Genomic DNA, 22,934 nt, shown 5'->3' on the forward strand with positions numbered 1-22,934 from the left:
GAGAACTGGGCTCAATGAGCTGTTAAAATAAATTATAAAATACAGTGGACAGTTTAACACTTTGTACCAGCTGTTAAAATGGACCAGTTTTGTTTTCCTTTATACAATATGACAATATTTATCTGCTGTATTTGGTCTGAAAGGGACATTTTGATGATCTGTGCAAATTAAATATGAGAATCTATGAACACATAAGATACTTTATTTATTCAGATTCATTTATGAGAACACAAAATAATGACTTTCATATTCAACATATACAATTAAACATTTTCCATTCACATACACACAGTGAGTTACTCATTTCAGTCTGTACTAAAAGTATTGATGCGCAGCATCATAGTACCATTTTCATAAATGAGGTGAGCACAATGCTACATATACACTTTGTATTCAAGGTCTTACTGCACCTATGAATACAGTTCATAGATAAAGGCAACCATCAGCCACCTTGGTCCCATTAAACAAGAAAATCTGTCAAATATAAAACAATTGATTTAATTGATTGAAGTTTATTTGTGAAGTTTTTATTTTACCCAAAAGCATCTCCATAAACAATGGTTGCATCAAGTGCTCCTGTGGAATGTCCATGTCCTATTTACCAAATGATTTTCAGAGTTAGCTGAATAGTATCAAAACATAAGAATATTTCCTACAAATGAGCATAGAAAACACACTCCAGATAAAGGAGTTATAGTAGAGGGTCACTTTCAGTGATATGAAAGTTGGACTTCACGTAACGTCCTCCCGTCCAGGTCAAAGTGAGGCACACAGCGAGTGTGACCGTTAGTTACAGGAGAGAAAAAAGTCTGTCTACAAGGACGTGGAATGACACACTTCACCCAGCTGATACTGGGCTTCAGTGTGTGAGGGACAGTTCTGCTCAAGGCCTTTAAAGTTGAGTTTGTTGAATTCGCTGGTGATGGCTGACAGAGACTTGCCCTTGGTCTCGGGCAGAAACAGGCCGACGTAGATTGCAGATAAGAGGCAGACGGCTGCGAACGGCACAAAACAGTACTGGCTCAGCTCGCTCTGTGAGGGAGAGGCAGAGGAAAAGCTGTCAGACTTGATTTTAATAAAAACATGTTGAATTGTGTGTCCATCTATGTGTAAGTGTGTTTCCTGTACTTGTGTATGTGCACATAGTCACAATTACAAGGGATTTATATTATTAGGAATGAGCTAAAACATTAACTTAAATTTAAAAAAAATAGCCAAGTGATGAGCATCTTGTCAGCCACTCCTCATGATTCATTTCCTCAGTTTGAGACTCTGAACTCTAGGAGGCGCCATAGGGTCTATTCAGCAGCCGAATCTTTTCCAACAAATGTTTTTATGTTTTGCTCAGTTCAGATAAACACCTTTATATCCAACATTTTGATGCTTACCCAGGAAACAAAGTAGAGGGTCTAATATATAGTGCCTAAAGCAGGAATTTAGGAAAGTGTTAAATATTTCAGTTCATTATATTGGCTTCAGAATCTGATGGGAAACTGTCTGTTAATTTGGAAAATTCAATCATCTTAATGGAACTATTAACATTCTTATCAATAAAGATACAGACAATCTTGCTACACAGTTTTATATTATATTCTATGTTGTATTTTTGTTTGTTGTTTGTGTTTCATGTGAGCGGACTGACTGACCACTAGAAAAGGGAACAACATTCCAGTGATGAAGAGGTTGAGCCACATCATGGAGCCAGCGATCATGTAGGCCGCGGGACGAGCGGCCTGATTGAAGATCTCTGTGGGCAGAACGCCGGTCACTCCAGCTGAGAAAAAAATCATTTCAACATGTTGATCAGCGTTCGCTCAATCAACATATCCTTATTCAAAAAGTTGTGATAAATTGTGAACGGCTTCTTCGTGGATTCCCACAATAATACTGAACATTGAAAAAAGCCACAATTCAAATTTACACATTTGATTATGATGCAGTTTAAAAGATCACAGAGCACAGTCCCTCCACTTCAGTATTGAAATGTCTGTGTCTTTGACTGCATCTTGAGATATGTTGTAAATCTGCGTCTGTGAATCAAAACAAGTGACACTGACCAGGTCCCATGCCGAAGCTGAGGATGTAGGTGAAGATGCAGCCCATGCTCATGTACGGCATCCAGGATACAAGGTGCTGTTTACACGAGGGGGGGAATACAAACATACACAGTAATTCACAAAGAAGAAGGAAATACAGATGATCGGACATTCGGACATTTTTATATATCACATCTTGATCATTGGGATTATTTGAAATTCCTCAAACTCCAAACATTATTGTGGAAATGCTTTAATTCACTGAAAAAAAGCTGCTGTCCTAGGGTGAAATCAAACTGTGAGTTTTCTTACATTATCTTCCTTTCACCTCACTCTCAGTCCATGAAGTATTTTCCCCTTCCCCCAATTGTAGAATAATGCTAGACCAATGATGCCCCCTAGTGGGCTGACTGACTCACTGAAATGACCACAGACGCCACTGGATTGAACTATTCTCATACTGGATGTATTATCGGTTCAATCACATGTATTATCAAGAGAAATTGAATGATTTTCACTGTTACCTTGAACGTTGATTATACGTTTATATGATTGTTAATTGTCATATGCAGGAAGTGGATAATGATACCTCAAATGACAGAGCGATCGTGAAGACCACCGCCCACACGGTCATGAGGATGAACCCGCCCATCAGCATGAACCTCCGACCTTTATGCTCGACCAGCAGGTTCTGAAAAAAATATTAAAATGTGCGTGTGTGAGGAATTACACTTTCTCAGGATTTATATTCAGAGATATAAGAAAAACAAAGTAGCCACTGAACCAGGAGGGAACAAATAACAAAAAAATATATATTATGTCTGTATATGGGCCGATTTCCCCCAGTATCTTTGTCTTTATGCTAAGCTAAGCTAAGCTAACCTTCTCCCGCCTGTAGCTTTATAGTTACAGTTCAGTTCAATTGGAAGAGAATAGGCATATTTCTCAGAGATTTCAAACTATTTCTCTGACATAACATTTTCTTCAGTGAACTATTATCAACTGTAAAGTCCATGTGAAGATATTCAAGGTCTCATTGTTTCTACTGGTTTATTTAATAAGCCAGTGTTATTAAAGTGTTATTACCACCCCTGTCCATTAGTTTGTTTGTCTGTGTGTTTATCAGCAGGATAACGTAAACACCACTGGACAGATTACCATGAAACTTGGTGGAAGGATGCAGCATGGGTCAGGGAAGAACCCATAACATTATTGTGTCGACGTTTTTCTCCACTTTCTTTAACAATGTGAGATAGGACTGTATCTGTGAAGTACTAATATCTAAGAACAACTGACATGTGGCGTGGATCCAGATTTTGTGAATTAAAACAAACATTTTTAGGGAGAGGATCTTTTTTCGATTACTGCTCGGTAACAAAAAATCTTTTCAGCTAAGACTATCGATATTTTGCTTGTGTTTAATGTTTAATTTAAGCACTTTGCTTCTGTGCCACTAAGTTTCTGTGCACATATATAAATCTGATCTCAATGGGCCATATGAATATAAAGTGTGCAGTCAGCTGTGGTGCAGGTATGTGCTCCCCGAGTGCCCAAACACCATGTGCCTGTATGTTCTCATGTAATTATAAGTGACTGCAGAATGTTGTGCTGCTCTAATACAGTAACTACAGCATTTAATCTGCATTGAATCTTCACAAACAGCAATCTGTTACGAGGCGTGTGCTGTAATGACTGATACTTACACACATTATACAGGCGCTGAACTCACATGTACCAGTGCCAATGGTAATGTACTGGATTTGGTCTTCGGCTATTCCAGCTTCTTTAAACACATACGATGCGTAGAAGTAAATCTGGAGGAAAAAGGAACATATGACGAGGTGAGAGCGGCGCAGGGGGACCTTCACAAGTATTTGAACTGTTCTTAAGCCGATTGAAGCATTTTGTACATGGGGTAATTGTGTTAATACCCAGTCCCCTCTCTAAACCTGCCAAGTATGTGATTAGAAGCCTTAAAACTCAAGAACATTTAGTCAAAGTTTTCTGATGAGAGGGCAACTTGGTGTCGCTCTGAAAAATTTGAACATTTTAATGCTCAGAGGGGAAAAAAAGGTGAAATGAGGATATGGATAGAAACATCCAGTCATTTAGTTCATACTGCAAATTCAAATCAACACATCATTCACTGCGAGGACTGATGCTCCATCAGCAGTTTGCATTATTTATGTAACCTGCAGGAACACAAAGAAACCCAGGACACAACGCACACTGCTGATGGATCAGCTCAAATTCCCAATCAGGGAGAAACTGCGACCGGAGGAACATCTGATACTTTTACTGTAGATGTGTATCAGTAACACGGGTCCTCTTGGGTTACATAACATCATTTTCTACAGAGAGACACAACACACACTGTAGATCCTGACATTAATACGCACATTTACGTGGGTAAATTAAGATCCCACACATTTAAGCCGTGTTTTATGATTTTACACTTTTAATATTTAAATGTGTTTATTTATCATTAGTATTTATCTTTCTCTCTTTTATTTTACTGATATGTTAGTGTTGATTATATATATTTTATTTAACTTTCTTCTATTGTTGTCTTTTTCATTTTAGATTGTGTTGGTATACAGTAGTTTAATTTTAATCCTATGTTTTGTAATTCACCTGTAAAGCACTTTGAATTGCAGTTGATTTGCTTGAAAGGTGTTTTATGAATACATTTTTATTGCTTGATTGATAGATTCTTACCGAGTCGTTGCCACAGAGCTGCATGGCGCTGCTGATGACCATGACGGAGATGAGCTGCCAGCGAACAGAGCGATCAGTGAACAGCTCCCAGGGTCGTTTGGGCCTCATGCCTTTGGTGTCAGCCTGTTCCTCCAGGATCTCATTGAGCTCGCTGCTCTGGACTTCACAGCCGCGGAGACGTCTCAGAGCTGACCCACACACAAAAAACCAAACACAACTTCACTACCTGAGACTGTTCTGTTGTGAGCAAATCAAGAGTAAAATTCAAAATCTCATCGAAGTCAAAGTGAACAGAAACATTCTCAGCACAATGTGTCAGTGTGTCAAAATAAAAACTAAATATGCAGAAAAAAGACCCCAAAGACTGATAAATGAATACATATGTGGTATAGTAGTAGTAGTAGTAGTAGTAGTAGTGGCATTAATATTAATGATTTTACAAACGAAGTTTAGGGGAACATCACTCTTCAATGGAACTAGTACAAACTCATAGAATCATTACTTAGGCAGTTTTTTTTTTGTAAAGGGTTACTTGTTAAAAAAAAGGTTCAAAACATCTGGCTTATCATGTATCTTTAAATGTCAAAAAGTAAAAAATAAAAACAACTTTATTGCCTTAGAAAGTAGTTGTAAATGTATTTGGTTAACACCTCACAACCCACCGTTGATACAGGCCTCCTTGTCGCCCCTGTCGATCAGCAGGTATCTGGGGCTTTCTGGGAACCACGGCAGGGTCAGGAGCTGAATGAGTCCAGGAACGGCATTACTGGCAAGAAGGTACTGCCAACACGGCTCACTGCCCAAAATCTCTCTATAAATACATCAGCCAGTGTTAGAGTTTTACTGTTGATATCCTGAAAGAAACTTTTGCACACATGTTTAATTTCACACTGCCCATACCTGAGTCCCACCACCTGACCCAGCATCACACCAAATGCTGCAAATACAGCTGAAGACAATGAAACGGCCCCACGCAAGTGCTTCGGTGCACTCTCTCCAAAATACATAGGCTGCACGTTCATGCTGATTCCTACAAAACAAACGTACATTTCACAATATATAATCTCTGAATATGTAATTAAAGGAGTGTTCAATTGTTACAGCACCAGAAGTCAAAATCAAACAGAATATCTAACGACATGACGAACATACCAGAGTTAATTCCAATCAGGACCCGTGAGATGATGATCATCTCAAAAGACCCGGCCGCTCTGCTGCTCACAGCTAAGAGAGCGCCGGTCATGAGGAAGACGTTGTTCATCAGAAGACACTTCTTCCTTTTGAATTAAAAAAAAAGAATATGAAATGAACAGATTTGTAGATAACTTGAGGAATCAATGAGATTTTAAAGATATAGGATACAAGGACAGAGTCGTGCAGCTCTTGTGAGGCCATGTTAAAGGAATACCATATATGAATATTTATTAGATATAAAGTAATGAATGTTACCAACCAACAAGTAAAATCTGTTTCTGTTATTTCTGTTTATCTTATTTTGATGTTACCAATGCAAACAGCCATATAAACCACACAGTTGTACTGGGTGTCATGTTCCTTCATTATGATAACAATGGGCTCTATTATTTATTATATTCAGTTGGTCACACACACACACACACACACACACACACACACACACACACACACACACACACACACACACACACACACACACACACACACACACACACACACACACACACACACACACACACACACACTCAAATGAAAACCTCATTCCCTCTGCACATGTGCCTTCATGTGTTCACATAAAGCCGCGTGACGCAGCGTCTTGTTTTACCTTCCGAAGCGTATGGTCATAGGTCCGGCTATAAGAGCGCCTGCGAGGCCTCCCAGTGAGAAGATGGAGACGATGATTGTCCAGACCAGCGTCACCTGGTAGTCCTCCAGCTGCACGTCCCAGCGCTGCAGCACCGTCTCATTGATAAAGGTTTGAATATACTTGGGAAGAGACGTGAAAGGTTTACCAATAATGCGCACACACACACATACGCACACACACACACACACACACACACACACACACACACACACACACACATACACATATGCACGCGAACAGAGCAGAGTTAAAGCTGACACTTATTACCCCTGAGACCTCTGACTCTGTGCTTCAGTCTGTTTTCATTTCTATGATGAACCACATTGTGATTTCTGCCTTTTGATGATTTTTATTTATTGATGTATTTCTTTTGACAGACAGTGGCAAGACTCTAAATCCTTCAGGGCCAATCGGCAGCATCAACAAGTCAATTCCCAGGTTCCCATCAGAATAAGATGTTTCTGAGGGTTGTCTGGAGCTGCTGGAGTTTTGTGCTCTTGGTTTATCAGTGCGGCCGCTGTTCTTATCGTTAAACACTGATCCAGCGACACTAAAACTGGATGTGTCACGATGCCAATCCTTAATCATTGACCCAAAAAGCCTAATTCTTCTTTGTGCAAAATTTGTGCAGCTTGAAGCTGGTCCACACAGCTTGCACAGTAAGTCCATAATCATTGGTGTTCATGTTTTAATGTGCCAACCCTAATGCACGCTCAGTTTATTAGGTACACCAGGTTTTTTGCATAGTATAAACAATAAAATGTACAATAAAAATCAACAGCACCACAAACTGCATCCTCCTCATTTATCATTGAGTTAAATCCACAACAAACTGAATATTATAATCTTCATAAAGGGAGGATTTATTCCTGGACTGCTGTATCTGACTGTAATGATTTTTTACTAAATGTACCTAATAAACTGTCACCTGAGTTTACAAACCAGTCATCCTAACACTTGACTATCACCTCTGAGCCTCATCATCTTTTTCAATACATACAGTCAGTAACAAATGTGCTGCCACACACACACACAAACATCATATATAAGATAATATAACATAGACTTTATTGTCCCATTGGGAAATTTGGTCATTGTGTTTTCTGCTTAAAAAACACAATCATACACATTCATCCGTCACACACTAATCTACACAGATAAAACTGACATCAACAAGACATCAGACACATATTTCAGCAGAAGTGGTGTTAAATATGTTACAGTTTCAATATACAGAATATAGAGTTTGACCCAGACTCACAATTGTAGGTGCATTCATTATGGCCAGGTTGTAGCCGTACAGAAGAGTTCCTCCAGTGCCTGCAGCAACAACCATGAGCACCAGTGTCAGAGTACTGCCCTGGAGACACAAGCACACAGACAGGCATTCACTTTTCTTTAAGATACATCAATTAACGTTTCTTCAGGTACTTGTGACTCTGCTTAAGTGATGAAAAAAAACATGTCGGATAAAAATTCTAAAATTAGGGTAAGTTTTCAAAACTCAGAAATGAGGTGAAATAGTTTCTTCTTCTTCTCTTTAGTCTGCAAACGTTGTTGTTGGGCACATGTGTTGTGCAGGATTATAACAGTTATCTATGATAGTGTTGCTGTTAAATTGTCTCGTGATTCCAATGCAAGGTCATGTATGAAATAAAATGACATCAAAAAATATATTAAAATGAAAGTTATTGCAACTACACTGCACCACATTCAGCTGGTCTGAATCCCCTGCTACAAATCAAACGAGGTCCTTGTGATCTAACACATTATTCGCATCACTTCACTGTAAAAAGTCTGATTCTCACATTTACCTGCTGTGGGTGTGACATTGTTAATCGAAGGTTGGTGAACGAGGGGACACTTGATGGATTCCGACAGCAGCAGCAGACCCTCAGCTCAGCTCGGCTCAGCCCACCTCCTCAATATCCTCAACCGCACAGGCTCGAGCACGCTCCTGCAGTGTGCGTAAGGCACCGTTAGCTCTCCTGCGTTTGCGCAACCGGCCCGATTACGCACAAAGTGCCGGAGTGTTCTGCAGCCTCCACAATGATTCACCGAGGGCGAAGGAGGTGAGACTGATATAATATTTAATATCACACACATGTAAAGCTGTCGGTCAGTCATTAAGATCAACATGCGGGTCTTTACGCAGGCGGGTTGGAGAGGTTGTTCGATCAGACACACAGTGACGCACACAGCAGGTATGAGGTGGTGCTGACACGTGGGGGGTTTTACTTCATGAATAAATAAATGAAAGAAGGTAAAGTCATACGTCAAGACATCATGTGCACTACTTACTAGTAGTTTTACTCCAAGTCACACTTTAGGATTCACAGGGGGGTGAGCGGGTCAACGACCGACTGAGGATCTCCACATACATAACAGTGTGTAGTTTAAACACATTCACAGGTGATGAGAAATATTCAGGTAACATATGTGCCTATATCCATATAAATGAATAAATAGATAAATGAATACATAGATAGATAGATGGATATATATATATATATATATAGATAGATAGATAGATAGATAGATAGATAGATAGATAGATAGTGATGAAGTACAGACACCACTGCCATATTAACCTGTTGACCTCTCGTAAGCATCACATACATTATGTATGCACCAAGCATGTATCCTATGCTGGAGGATATATATCAACCCAAGGTTTTTGTGCATTGTCTTGTGTTAATATGACTAAATACAACTGATACAATAATTTACCATATAAACTGATAAAATAGAATATATTTATTTCGGAAATCGCACTAGGTCTAGGTCTTTGAACACAGGACCACTGGGCCTCTAAATCATCATTTCCCCTTTGTTGATATTACATATGTTATAAAATTACATTTAATTGTTATAAATTATGTCATAATTTAACTTTTGCTAAGAAGAAGCAGTAAACCTAAAGCTGTAGGGACCATGGGGCCTGTTTCACATTATTAATCCAGCTATGCATCTAAGGTAAATATTATTATCATTATTATTATAAGTGGTAGTAGAAGTAGTAGCAGTAGTAGTAGTATTGGTAATATCAAGTAAAAATATAGATTTGTGTTGGATACCCTCTCCTCTAACTGCTCCTGCCCAGCAGGTGGTGCTGGTTTGACATGTTGCAGGCTGCTTTGTACAATATGGGAAACTACTATAGGATTCCTGTTAACTTTGTGTGAGACGGATCAAATCTATTCATCTGTGGGTATAAGAAAATATAGTCCGTAAAGAAGGCAAATGCATTGAATTGGTTTGTACTTAGGTGACATAATCATTAAGGGATCGATCAGCTTATTTACATTTCAGAAGACTGAAATAACTACAGTCACATCCCCTCATACTTTTTATTTTTACAGAATAAAACACGGTTACTTATTACCACGCAATCGTCAACAGTATTAATAATTAAATTCCTGTGTTTAATCTCAATCCTTCTCATCAGATGATATTTTCCTCTTTTGAAGCGGAGGAGCTCATCGGGGAGACACATGATGTATTAATGGGATGAAAATAGTTTTTAATCTCTGAGATTATTTTATTGTAGACGAAACACAGTCTACCAGTCCGTTTGGGAACAGTTTGATTCCACTGCTGTTCCCTGTTAGGTTTGGCAGCTTCTGTTAATCTGATAGACTCAAAAAATCCCCCAAAATCCAACTTTAGAATTTGTCCATTGGAGCTCACACCACATTTCATGGGAATTTGGCCAATTTTGGTCATGGGATCTGATTGTGGATTAAACAGTTTGACAGGTGAATGAACAGATGGAACAGAAGAGCTATTTTTCTCTTCTGTAAATTTAGAACCCAGAGAAAAAAAGTCTGTTAACTTACTTAATGATTCTATTTATAGCTTAAAGCTGAAAATCAGATGAGAAAAAAAGGTCAAGATGGTTTATTTGTTTAGTTTGTCTCTGGTTTCTTTCTTTCTTTTTTGAACTTGTCTTTTTCTAAATGATGGTGTCTTATAAACCCATAATGTGCATATTTCAATGATAAAATCAATCAAATCAAAGAATCTAAATCATAACTTTCCATAATTTTGTTAAATACATTTTTATGGTTATGCTCTCTGCAACATACAATTCAAATTCTAACTTACATAAATGCAAAATGGGGATATAATCTCCATTACAGGGACTCTAATGTGCTGATGATCACATTTAGGATTTAATTTTAACTTAAATAGATATTTAAAAATCATAAAACATGACTTTAAATAATAAAAGTGTGTTACATGATGTCCTTTCAAAGAGATTACAGAGCAGGACCCACGCTTTTAAATCAAATCACTTAATAAAACCTGACCATTTAAACAACGATTAAAACAAATCTGTCACACTGAGGTCATAATGAAACGAAGCCCCGCCCCCCCGCCTCTGATTGGTCAGCCTCTGACAGGATTACACGAGTTTCCTCAATTGAAACACAGTGAAGTTAAAGGCTCCTTCATCCTCCTCCTCCTCCTCCTCATGCTGCTGCTGGTGCAGAGAAAACGAGCTCTGTCACTCTTCTCCACTTGACTCAGTTGATCACATGTTGATGTGTGACAGCAGTGCACTGATTTGCTGTGTGATTGATCACATGTGTTCTTCCCCTGATGCTGCTGTGTGTCCTGGAGTCTGCATCAACACTAATGACCAGGTTCCTCTCACACACCCGCGACTCAGCCGTCAACTTTCTCTAGTTTCAGGCTGCGAATCTTCAGGATGACGAGGATTTTCTGGGATACAATTTTTCTCATAAGCGGTGAGTGGATGATTTAAACAAGATTCTAGTTTCTACTAGAGTCTACATCTTGATCCTGACTTTTCAGTTTCTGATGATTAAAGTGATCAGAGTTATTATAATAATAATGATTTTAATTCATAGGATCACATGACTTACAATGACAATTGTATCACAATTTAAATATTTGTGGTATTCGTTTGCTGGTTGTGTTGACCTTTTTGTGGTTAATCTTGACACCTAGTAAATTACTCAACGCAGCCTTTTTACTCTTCATATTTGTTGTTAATTTGATGAAGCGATCTTCTTTGTGTTCATGGTGAGAATTCAAAAAGTGAAATTTTCCATATTTCCTTTGGTTTCAACCTTTTTCCAACAAACTCCTTTGACCCTTGTCTGTGTTTTTTCAGTCTCTGGCTGTGATCGCATGTCTTCACAGGACCTGCTGTATTTATAGTGCTTGGGTTTCATCCTTTTAGTGGATGCTTGACCCTGTTACTATTGTTAGGCAGCAGTTACTCAATGAAGCATCGATATCACATTGAAAAGTGGGTCACATGATCACAGCACAGGGGCAGATATGTGGGACTCCCCCTCAGGTTGTGCACCACAGGAGGATATGTGACACCTGCTGGGAGAGTAATATGTATATTTTTTTATATTCCTATAGGTACTTTTAGTATGTCTGTGGTACTCAATGGTGAGTTTACAGTGAACTTGTAGTGTTTTCATTATATTCCTGCAGGGATTTGTCCCTATTCCTATCAGCAGCACATTCCAACAGATGTTTTATTTTGCCACTGCAGGTTCTCTCTTTACATTCGGAGCGGGGCCGAGCAACACGACAATCGAGGCTCGCGTTGCCATCGACACAAACTCCACCGCTGCTCCAAACAGCTCTACAAGCAGCTCTGCAGCAACCAGCAGCCCCAGCACCACGACGATCACAACCGCAACTGACATCGGTACAGTGAACGGTGAGTACAGTCATACGGTGTGAAGATGGAGGCGAAGGCTCGAGATCCATGTCCGTTCAAATGTCCTCCGTCAATCTGTGGTGCTTCTACAGCAGGAGTTCTGTATTACCTTCACTGAAGAGGTTTTGTTTTCAACCAGCGTTTGTTGGTTTTAGTTAGTTAGTAGTAAAAACTACTGAACAGATTATCATGAAACCTGGTGGAAGGATGAGCCAGGGAAGAACCCATTACATCTTGGTTTAGATTCTACTTTGATTATTCTATCCTGCAGGCATTTTGTGGTTATTCCTGTAATCCCACACATCAGCCTGTATGATGTGTTGACCGCTGTTTATTCTCCTCTGTGCAGATTCTCTCCTGATGTTTGGAGCAGGGCAGAACAATCAGTCGACAGAAACGGTCCTCGATGATGGAATTCCCATTGAAACAAATTTTTCTTCGGCTCTGAACACATCAACAACCGGCAACACAAGTACCTCCGCCACAACTGCCGCACCGACTACGACAGCTAGCGTCCCTCCAGTTAAAAGTAAGTCATAAGATGTAGGAAAAGGTTCAAGGTCATTGTCAAACCATGTTGACAATGACCTTGAAGTCCCAGTATTTCACTTCCTCCCTGCAGCCTTTTCATCCACTCTCACTGCAGCGTTGCTCTCATAGCAGGAGTTCTCCCCATTGTAAAGCTCCCTGCTGAACATTATACAGACAGTGTGGCGCTCACTGATAATTGATCCTCTTAGCATGAGCGAGGGCAGCAGTGGTGGTACATTTCAGCTTGCTGCCACTGAAAGGTGCATTCAGCAATTTCAAAAAAAAAAAAAAAAAAGAAGCTGCACCTACGGTATTAAGTTGTGTAAAGCACCTCGCTCGCCCTGAAGGCTGGTTTCTATCTCAACCTTCTCGTCATTCCGCTGCCAAAACCACATGGAACGAGAGAGGGCTCGCTCGGCAGATGCCTCGGGGACAACAGAGGGCTTTCACAGGGTCTGAAAGAAGGAGACAATGCACGCAGGCTGCAGTCCAAAAGCCCATTTACCGTTGGAATGGATTGTGTGAGGAAGGCTGTTCTGCAGCTATCTGTCCGGATGCTCATCCTCCTTCTCGCCCTGAACGTCACACTGTGGCATCTGTTTCGGCCGCATGTGGAACACTGACGTTTGTTCGAGTCTGACTGTACAGCTTGAGTGTACAAAAAAAAAAAGTGTCCTATTTTGTCTGTGTGGCTCATTTAACCAGATATTTCTGTGCTGATACTTTGAACGTCGGAGTGAAAACTGATCTAGTCGCCTGGAAAAAGAAAGGGGAGCCACAATGGGGCTTTCATCTCTGCAGGAGAATGAGGACTCCTGCAGGGATGGTGATGTCCCCTGAGGCCCGATGGCACGGAGGTTTTTGTCTGTAGGATCCTCTGGGTGTTTTCTTTGACCTGCCTCGACTGTAACTGTCCCTCCCAGGTAGAGTGAGGGATGTAAGCCATCACAAATCCACACGCAACGCGGAACAAAAGACTTTAGTCTCCCCGCAGTGGCGTGGGTCTCAGCTTTAGGATTTAGAACATGTTGTTGTTTCAGGTCTGTGCGTACTTAGGCTATTTTTAGATTTATGATATTCACCTGTGTCAAGGACTAAAGGCACTAGAATTACATTTGATATTTTGACACCGGGTCGAATTCAGGGAGGAACTTTTATAGGTAGAATGTCAAAGTGTCTCAGACCCAACTACAGTGTGTTTGTCAACTGGATTACGCAAAAACTGCCAATCAGATTTTCATGAAACTCAATGAAAAGATGTGACAAAGGTCAAGACAGAACAGGATCTGCCCCTGTTATCCAGATTTGGATAAAGGGGCAGATCCATGAATTGTTTTAATACTTTCTTTAAATTTGTGCGTTAGGGACGTTCATTTGATGTTTTCACTGTTTTGTCAGGGAATAATTCATGGATGTTGATGAAAATAATCTGACCTATTAAGGGGACTGATATCTATGGGGAACTGTTGGGCCTGGGCGGAGGTTTGCACCATTCTAGTTTATTTTGTATTGGTTTTAAGGGGAAATATTCTTTGGTCATAGCCTGAGGAAAAAACGGAATAGCTGTCCTAAACTTTCAGAAAAAACACAAGTACCCAAGTATGTCAGCTATGTCTCGTCATCTGTCTACGCAGAGTTTGTGGTGGCCGCTGTTCGGTCTCATTTCGACGACTGTCCAGACTCCCACCGCCATTTCTGCTTCCATGGTACATGTCGCTTCCTGATACTGGAGGAGACGCCAGCATGTGTGTAAGTCAGAACTCGTTGAAATGTGAATGCCAACGTTTTTCAGTGCTTTGTTTTCTCAGTGTTCAGCGTATTTATGAATCTGTTGTTCAGTAGAAATGAAAGAAGATACTTTTAAAAAAACAAGAACGAAATGTGACACTGTGCTTTGCAGTGATAGTAATCACAATCTCTCTCATGCACAGAGGAACATGTGTGCAATTTAAAACACTGGTTTGGACTTCATGTTGGACTTCTCTGTGTAGTTTGCTCTGCCTGGTAGATAGTTTAAAGGTCTGGAATTAATATTTAGATGGAGAAAAACTCTGTCGTTCTTCTATAAAGACACATTAGAGAAATCTGAGGCTGTTTGGACTATTTGGTCTTCGCTGAGGAGCTTCAGACGTGAGAGCAAACTCTTTGAAGCTGGACTGAAGAGAGTTGCTTTAATGTAAATGAGCAGAAAATAACACAACCCTCTCCAAATGTGAAAAACCACCTTTCACAAATCAGCCATGTTTTATTTTGAAAATCACTTTAATCACAGGAAACATGAGCTCGGGGTTATAATAATCTTTACGCCACAGAGCCCCTTATCATTTTATGAAAGGTGTTCAGTAATTTCACTATATTTAGTCCTCGATAAGATGAGCTGTTTTCATATCATAAAAACCTTTTCCCTCTCGACTGAACATAGCTGTGGCTCTTTTATTTTTAATATCTGTTGTGCTTTTGAATTGTAGCAGTTAAAGCATTTCTCTAGGACGAGTTATGTATAAAATCATCTATTTCATAAACCACTGTTTCTCTTATTAAACTAATCTGTGTGCATGCTGCAGGTGCCATCAGGGTTTTGTCGGGATGAGGTGTGAACACGCCGACCTGCTCGCTGTCGTGGCAACAAACCACAGACAACAGACCGCTGCCACAGTGCTGGTGTTGTGTGTCATTGGGTGTGTTCTGATCATGGTGTTGTGTACACTTTTACAGTGAGTAACAACATATCTTCTTTTATCTTCATTTTATTACAAAATCAATTCCCCCCCCACACACACACCTTCATACACACCACTTTCTTGCAAACATAGCAATATGGGATGATGATGCCGGAATGATTTTGAGAAGTGAAGTCATTTCTTTGTGTAGTTGCTGGTGGAGGCAGGACTGTCGGAGGCGGAGCCACGCACGTCACTGCGTCTCGGAGAAGCACGCAGCATCCTGCTATCCATCGGAGAGTGGTACTGTCACCTTTTTTCTTGTGTTTTCAAAAAAGAAGAAAGTGCATTTCTAAGGATGTTTTGAGCCTAACAGCTGTTTCTGATGAAAAAATTATAAATGAAATGAAGACACGGCAGTTGATGGAGAATTTAATACATATAGATCGTGCAGTGTTGCACACACTGGTCTGGGTTGAGTAAATAGCTATTATTATAATTTTTATTATTATATTAGTTATAATTTAACAAAAGAATGACAGGATTTTCAAATGATCCTTCTGTGTGGTGCTGAGCCTTTTGTTCCTAATGTAAGTGTGAATCTGTGCAAACAAATGATAAATATACTGTTTAATTAATACTTTCCTACATCAACAGTGCACTGTAGTTTATTAGTTGTGGACGTTCTCAGCAGTGGATTAATACACATTGAGTATTTGCAGCAGCATGATGTATGTTGCGTCTAATTTATGTATTTTATTATAGTTTTTAGACTCTGCCATAGAGAATCATTAAGCAATATCAGGTAATACTTCCTGGTAGGATTAATCACATTTTATTTGTTGACCATGAGAAAAACCTATAATGTGGCCTTAGCATTCTCAGAGGAAACTAATAACTCACCTGTTCCCTTTCAGTGGTTTGAGAAGACACCTGAGCGGAACACGAGCTGTTTGCATCATACGTTCGACCTGCAGACCCTCAGGATTTCATCCAAAGTGGGATTCACATGTTCTGCTCCTGCAGCCCTGGCTCCGAAGAGAACAAGCATCATCTTCAGAGCGGCTGAGGTGAGGTGGGACGACTTGATGTGGGTGGTTAAATGTTCCGTGGCTTTCTTTTTCTCACAGTGACTGGGACTTTTGGACAGCAGCAAACCCAGGAATGTGTTTTTCTTCAAACTTTTGATTCTGTTGAAATACACCGGTCTGTCTGAACCTGTGAGGATGAAGCTGACGCCACATTCCTCATGCAGGAGCTCCGAGTGTTTCTCCATTGCTATTTAAGGCCGGCCTAAAGGACATCAGAAAAGATCTGCAAGGCAATGAACCATCCTGTGTGGATATCAAATAGGAACGGCTGTGGGACGACAACAATTCATTGAGTCAGAAAATCCCAATTCCTAATTTTGTCTTTTTAACTTCTTTGCACAAAAGAACTCTACATGCACAGTGGACATTTTTAAGAAATGGAGGTGGGGGAAACTGATGCTTTAAAAAAAAAAAAAAAACTGTTTTAGTGTCTGTTTTTAAAGAAGGAACTCACGTCACCTGACAGGAGTAGGAATTGTAACTGGACTGACTGCTAATGGATTACAAACCGTGGATATACGAAGACCTCCATCAATGAGTTTACACAAAGGTTGCAGCTGAAAATTGTCCCAGTGTGGTTTCAATATGCATTGGAGAGAAAATCTTTTTATTCCTGAGCTTTTTTTTAAATGCAAGCTATAACTGTACTCACACTTGCACATCCTGGGTGTTCACATTGTTCCAAGGAAGTACTTTGGTCAAATTTGCACTTTTCTGTAAATTTGATCATCGTTTATTAAAAAAAACCTGCACTGGCTCTAAAGGGTCACTTATAAAAAGCGTCCACATAGTGAGAGATGCCAAATACACTAGTTTTTTATTATTTTGCCTGAGTGAGCACTGAGGGGAGGAGGCGGCACGGCTTGTACACGTCCACTCTAAGCATGCACTTAAATCACAGCTTGTGTTTTTTTTATTTCAGGTGTGTTATAGCGTTGCATCTGCTTTGAATTGAAATCATTTTAAAGTGAGAAAAAGCCTTTGAGGGTCAGTTTGAAACCAAACATTTAACTTTTTCTTACAACACTCGATCATAATTAGTAATGATAATAACAATTGGTGAAGGAATGAAGACTGACAGGGATGTACAGTAAAGTGTGTTCATGCTTTGTGTGATGAGATAAAGAATAACTCCACTATAAACTGAATGGGATGGTATTTTCAAGCCAAGAGGCTGCGGGGATGATACTTTGCTTTGTTTACAGTATGTGATGATATTTACGTTCAATATGTGTTGATGTTTGTCAATATCAAAACCACAGACATATTCTACGTTTGTGTGTGTGTGTGTATATATATATATATATATATATATATATATATCTATATAAAATCACATGGAAGGGGAATCACCCTTTATTTTGTCAGATATATGTTGTCACAGTTGGAAAGCCTCTTATTTGTTTTCCAATGAAGAATTTAAAAAATGTGAGTGTCTTTGTATTTTTTCATTTATCAATTATTGTCTGATGTTTATCATTTGATCCGTAGCGTGACCTTCTTTTTACTTCCCCAAGCGCTTTCCGCTTTTTATTTTTATTTTTATTTTTTTTCTTCTCTTCCTGCAAATACCCTGATTATCCAACACTTTTTTTTTTTCTCTTCCACGGAATATTTCAAGACATAGAAATGTCGACATGAAAACCTGAGCCCGAGGCACAATTGAACAAAGAGCCGAACTCCTGAGTGCTTTTATAGCTGAAGGAAACATTTCAGCCTTCTTCTGTATCGCCATTCGTTTTTGATTTACCTTTTTTTTTTTTTACTTCACAGAATTGACATCCATTCATGTTAAGGCATTAAAAGGGTTGAGCTACATACATGCGGTTTGTTTCCATTATATGTCGACATGGTCCCTCATAACGTGCTGCGTCTCCTCTGCCTTTCGCTCTCCGCACGAGGAGCTCCGTCTTTTTGTTTTGCAATCCCATTATGTCTGCAATTGGATTTCTGTGGAGCCCTTTAGAGCCGTCTGGCTGAGCTACTAAACCAGCTTTGAATTAAGCAGCTCTTGTGAGCACTTCCCTGAAGGTACACAATACCCTTTAACACACAAAGCAGTGCAACTGCATGAAATCAAAAGAAAACGAGACAAAGCAAAAGAAAAATCTGGACTAATTAGTAAAAACCTTCCCTTTCTAACATTATTGTAAATGGAAGGCAGTTTTATGGACGTCAGCAAATTCTCTCAAACACGGATTCTCTTCAAATCTGATTTGGACACATGTCAATCCCGATTCCCCATAAGAGGCTGGAGCTCGGCTCTGGATTGCAATGCCACACTGGTCTGTTTCCCTCCTCTTCCATCCTCCTCTGCTGCCTTTGATCCTCAGCCCAACATTCCCAGTATCTGCCTCCGAGCAGATGGTTTGAAATAAGAGTATTTACAAAGGTATTAGGGTTAAGCAACCCTGCCTTGTTCTCACTGCTGAGCACAGAAACAAATCATTAGGGAGGTTGACAGATCTGAGGCTTCACTTAAAAAGGTCACGTTACCAAATCACCTACGATCATTAACCTGAAGGTGAAGTAATGATGCTTCAGTTTATATTTAGAAACAGATTTAGGAACCCACTCAGTGATAAATGTCTCTAATGTTTAGTTTAAAAAAAATATTAGTATTTTGTAGATACTTCACTATTAAATTAATTCATGTAACTAAGCCACAAAATCACACACTTCTATGACAGTTTCTGTCCTTTTAAGCATCGTGTTCAGGGCAGAAACGGATGATTATTTCCATTATCAATGAATCTGTTGACTGAACTTCTAAAATCATTCAGACTATAAATACTTTAGATAGTGAAAAAATATCATCACAGTTTCATGGATTCCAAGATGGGATCTTTGGTTTTTTTTTTTGTTTGAGCACTGTGCAAAACACAGAGTATATAGTTTAGAGGCCTAGAACAAATTGTCACATTTGAGAAGCTACAACTAAAGAAATGTTATATCCTTGTTAAAAATGAATCCAGACAGTGAAGTGATCATCAAATAGTAGATGATGTACTTTCTAATTTAACTAATTGATTGGTTTTTGGTAATTGATTGGTTTAGTTAGCTAATTGTTGCAGCCTCCCCCTTCAGAGAAGTACTTTATATTCCACTTCCATAAAGGTGGGGCACTCAACAGAGAAAGATTACAACAGGACGGTCAAAATAAATCAGGTAGAGGCTGAACTATTGAATTTTCAATAAAATAAAATGAGCCTGTCTACCTGGTAAATGCTTGTCTTTCTAACTCAACGCTTCCAGTTTGTACAAAACACTTTCTTAGTCTCTGTACCCGAGTTAACCCTGATACCGTCACTATATAGCAACAATTATTGGCGCTCCCCCTTGAGTGCACAACACAGAAGTCCAGATGTAAAAACTTTTAACCACATACACACACAATATATATTGTCCCACATGATCTTTGGTTATTAGGGGAGCATCTAATAAATTGAGTTCTCTATGATGAAAATACATCTGTGATTACTTAATATCATCCAAGCTAAAGCATTAATTGGTCTCTAATTATAATGAATGCTTTCTTTTACATTGATTTGAATGTTCTTTACATTTCAGTGTCGTCATTATGATCCTTGTTGTGCTTTTGCTGCAGTGTTTTCTTAATCTGCCTCCGTTAATGTATTAAGATCGATTTAGTTTCAGCACTAAGAATGTTTTTAAGACACCCAGTTTTTCGAAATGTTCGTATGACAAAACAATATAAAAAAAACGATATTTATTGCTCCCAATTTATTTACAATAAAATGTATGATAATTACACACTGTACATACAGTTTATATATTATTCAGTATTTGACTGTACATTTCTAACAGGAGCATTTCATCAGTTAAAGAGAAGCAGTGAAGTGCTTCATCCCTGCAATGAGTTCCCTCACTGAACCCCAGTTAGTCTGAGTAGCTTTGCACTTGAGCACATGGTTGTTAGGCATTAATCCATGTGCTGCTGTAGCCGTGACAGCAGCTCCTCCAGGGAGCTGAGCCGATGCTCTGGGGGAACATCGGGTTGGTTTTGCTTGTTGTGTCTGTCTAATAGGATCCCGTGGATCCCCACAGAGCGAGAGCAGAGATAATCATTCACATAGTGATCCCCAACATGAGCTACACCCGCAGCTGCTGAGCCACATTTCTGCAGTGCCTGATCAAAGATGACTGGATTGGGCTTTGCTACACCTGCTTCCTCCGACGTTATCAAGAAGCTGAAGTATGACCGCAGACCACAAACACGTAGAATCGCTTCCAAGCGGCAGTCAAAGTTGGACACCACACCAAGCTTCAGTCCGAGAGAAGAGCAACTCTCCAGAGCCTTCTTCGAGTCTGGGAATACCTAAAACAAAAGGGACATCAGGCAAATCAGTTGATGTTTTCTGCTTTATCTGTCTGTAGCTAAGTTTCTGATGCTGCTTTCCATCGTGCAATGAACTCTGGATATTCTCCTACAACTATGCACATATCTCAGGATGAAAAATAGGTTCAATACACGAGGAAGATGCCAAATTGGAAAGACACAGAGATTCAAGAGCTTTCGATGTTCTGTACATAATTGGATCTGGATATTTTCATGTCTGAAAATTACTTGAGAGTGCTGCATTAAGAATCATCAGTAATCAACCTGAAATAATTTAACATTTCAATAATTCCAACATTGTCTTTTTCCTCTATAATTTCTAATTAAACAAATGTATACATACATACATACATACATACATAAACGACTCCTGGATCATGTCATCTGTCATTTACCTCCCAGTTCTCTGCGTTGCAGAAATTATAATAGAGGTTTTGAGCCAATGTGTTGAGCAGGGTTGGGTCTTGCACTCTGCACTGGGAGAAAGTGTCCCTCACTACCCCCATCCACCAAGACTGTCCATCCAGGCCCTGTGCGATGCCGTAGTTTGGGTATCTGCTGGAATACCGTCGATATGCCTGACGGAAAGCAGCGTCCACCTCCGCGGGACTGAGGCTCAAGCCCATTCGTTCAGCCTCCCTGCAGTACTGCTCTCCGACAGAGGAGCGCACCTTCAGCAGCGTGTCCTTCACGTCCCACAGCACCCACCTCAGAGGGACACGCATCACACCTACACAGATAAGACAGATTCATGTTTAAACTAAACCTGTGGACATCTGTTCGGTTAATGTTCCATCAACGGCGTGTTTCAACATTCACTCCACAGTTCACTGCACTGGGGTTTTTGTAGTATTATTCCTGATGTCTATGTTGAAAATTGTTGTATTAAATCAAATAAATAACTTGTTTTGAGTGGAAGTGCCTCAGTTCACACCTGGTAATCTCCAGTGATCACTTCTGACCAAACCTCACTTCCCTGCTCTAAATGCTAATAAACACGTACGTCACTTCTATTTGCAAAGACCAAATAATGTTGTTTTTGGCCAATCTGACTTCACAGATGCATCAGTCGAATGATGCATCTGTTTTCATCAATGTTTGTGGAAGTGCCAGAGTAGATAAATAAATATACAGAATAAATGAATGAATGAAAACCAGAATGGAAAATGAAAGAATGGATGAATCCACAGAGCTGATGTTGTACTTGAGTGGTGCTAACCTCTTACGAATGTAGACGCTCATGATTTGTAGTGAACCTGCAGGTTTAGAGCCCCCTAAATATCTGGGGCCCCTGGGCACTTAGTCTGGTTGGTTATCCAGTACTTCATACATGCTGCCCTGTGTACTAATATTACTGATAAAGTATAGTAGGTAGTGTATTACTATAGTAGTGATAGTAATACACGCAGGCCTCATTATCACCCCCCCCCACACACACACACACACACACACACACACACACACACACACACACACACACACACACACACACACACACACACACACACAGAACAACAAAGTAAAACAACATTGGTGCCAGGTTCTGATCTTTAAATTCCACCATCATACAATGTTGTTTTACTTTTTTAATTGCTGCTAGCTAACGTTAGCTAACGTTACACTCGTTCACTTTGCTACACCTCTTATTACAAACAGTGTAAACGTTACCAAATTGTGGCTGACTACGACGTAAACAGTTCTCCTCCTCCTCTTCTTCTACTTCCGCTTCCTTCTCTTCTTCGTCCTCTTTTCTGGTGTTTCAGGGCAGCTGTTGCCCTCTTGTGGGGGTTTTGCTCCATCGCCGTTTAAGTCCTCTGAATTGAAAATAATAATCGTCCATCAGCTCAATAATTCGCACATAATCAATTAATATTTTTTGATTTATTTTAACTTGTTTTTTATGTTTAAGTATTTTATTTTCAGCTTAGTCGCATCGTCATTTCCTTTCTTCCCACACGCGTCATTAATACCTCCAGTACAGCAGG

The 22,934-nt window shown here is 39.7% G+C and overlaps 3 protein-coding genes across 5 annotated transcripts; 1 reads left to right on the forward strand and 2 right to left on the reverse strand.

Moving 5' to 3' along the window:
- Positions 1-278: 278 nt before the first annotated feature.
- On the reverse strand, positions 279-8,655 carry slc2a11a (solute carrier family 2 member 11a). Its single transcript, XM_034586358.1, has 12 exons — positions 8,412-8,655; positions 7,859-7,957; positions 6,556-6,716; positions 5,907-6,031; positions 5,655-5,784; positions 5,417-5,565; positions 4,755-4,942; positions 3,740-3,850; positions 2,626-2,727; positions 2,058-2,133; positions 1,647-1,774; positions 279-1,032 (listed from the first exon to the last, which is right to left on the reverse strand). Exons 1-12 carry the CDS (start codon positions 8,427-8,429, stop codon positions 814-816), a joined length of 1,506 nt encoding a protein of 501 aa, XP_034442249.1. The 5' UTR covers positions 8,430-8,655; the 3' UTR covers positions 279-813.
- A 2,330-nt stretch (positions 8,656-10,985) lies between these two features.
- Positions 10,986-17,203, forward strand: tgfa (transforming growth factor, alpha). Of its 3 annotated transcripts, XR_004613904.1 has the most exons (9): positions 10,986-11,351; positions 12,001-12,030; positions 12,137-12,307; positions 12,657-12,836; positions 14,473-14,587; positions 15,403-15,552; positions 15,710-15,801; positions 16,416-16,568; positions 16,754-17,203. XR_004613904.1 is itself a non-coding variant. In XM_034586380.1 (8 exons), exons 1-8 carry the CDS (start codon positions 11,312-11,314, stop codon positions 16,421-16,423), a joined length of 786 nt encoding a protein of 261 aa, XP_034442271.1. In that variant the 5' UTR covers positions 10,986-11,311; the 3' UTR covers positions 16,424-17,203. The 3 variants fall into 3 exon arrangements, 2 of the variants coding, with proteins under 2 accessions (XP_034442271.1, XP_034442272.1); XM_034586380.1 differs by having other exon boundaries at positions 16,416-17,203; XM_034586381.1 differs by lacking the exon at positions 12,001-12,030 and having other exon boundaries at positions 10,995-11,351; positions 16,416-17,203.
- A 3,115-nt stretch (positions 17,204-20,318) lies between these two features.
- hdhd3 (haloacid dehalogenase-like hydrolase domain containing 3) lies at positions 20,319-22,696 on the reverse strand. Its single transcript, XM_034586382.1, has 3 exons — positions 22,618-22,696; positions 21,345-21,679; positions 20,319-20,928 (listed from the first exon to the last, which is right to left on the reverse strand). Exons 2-3 carry the CDS (start codon positions 21,672-21,674, stop codon positions 20,533-20,535), a joined length of 726 nt encoding a protein of 241 aa, XP_034442273.1. The 5' UTR covers positions 21,675-21,679; positions 22,618-22,696; the 3' UTR covers positions 20,319-20,532.
- Between the last annotated feature and the right edge of the window lie 238 nt (positions 22,697-22,934).

The sequence above is a fragment of the Hippoglossus hippoglossus genome, chromosome 5 (assembly GCF_009819705.1).
Source record: "Hippoglossus hippoglossus isolate fHipHip1 chromosome 5, fHipHip1.pri, whole genome shotgun sequence".
Classification (NCBI taxonomy): domain Eukaryota; kingdom Metazoa; phylum Chordata; class Actinopteri; order Pleuronectiformes; family Pleuronectidae; genus Hippoglossus; species Hippoglossus hippoglossus.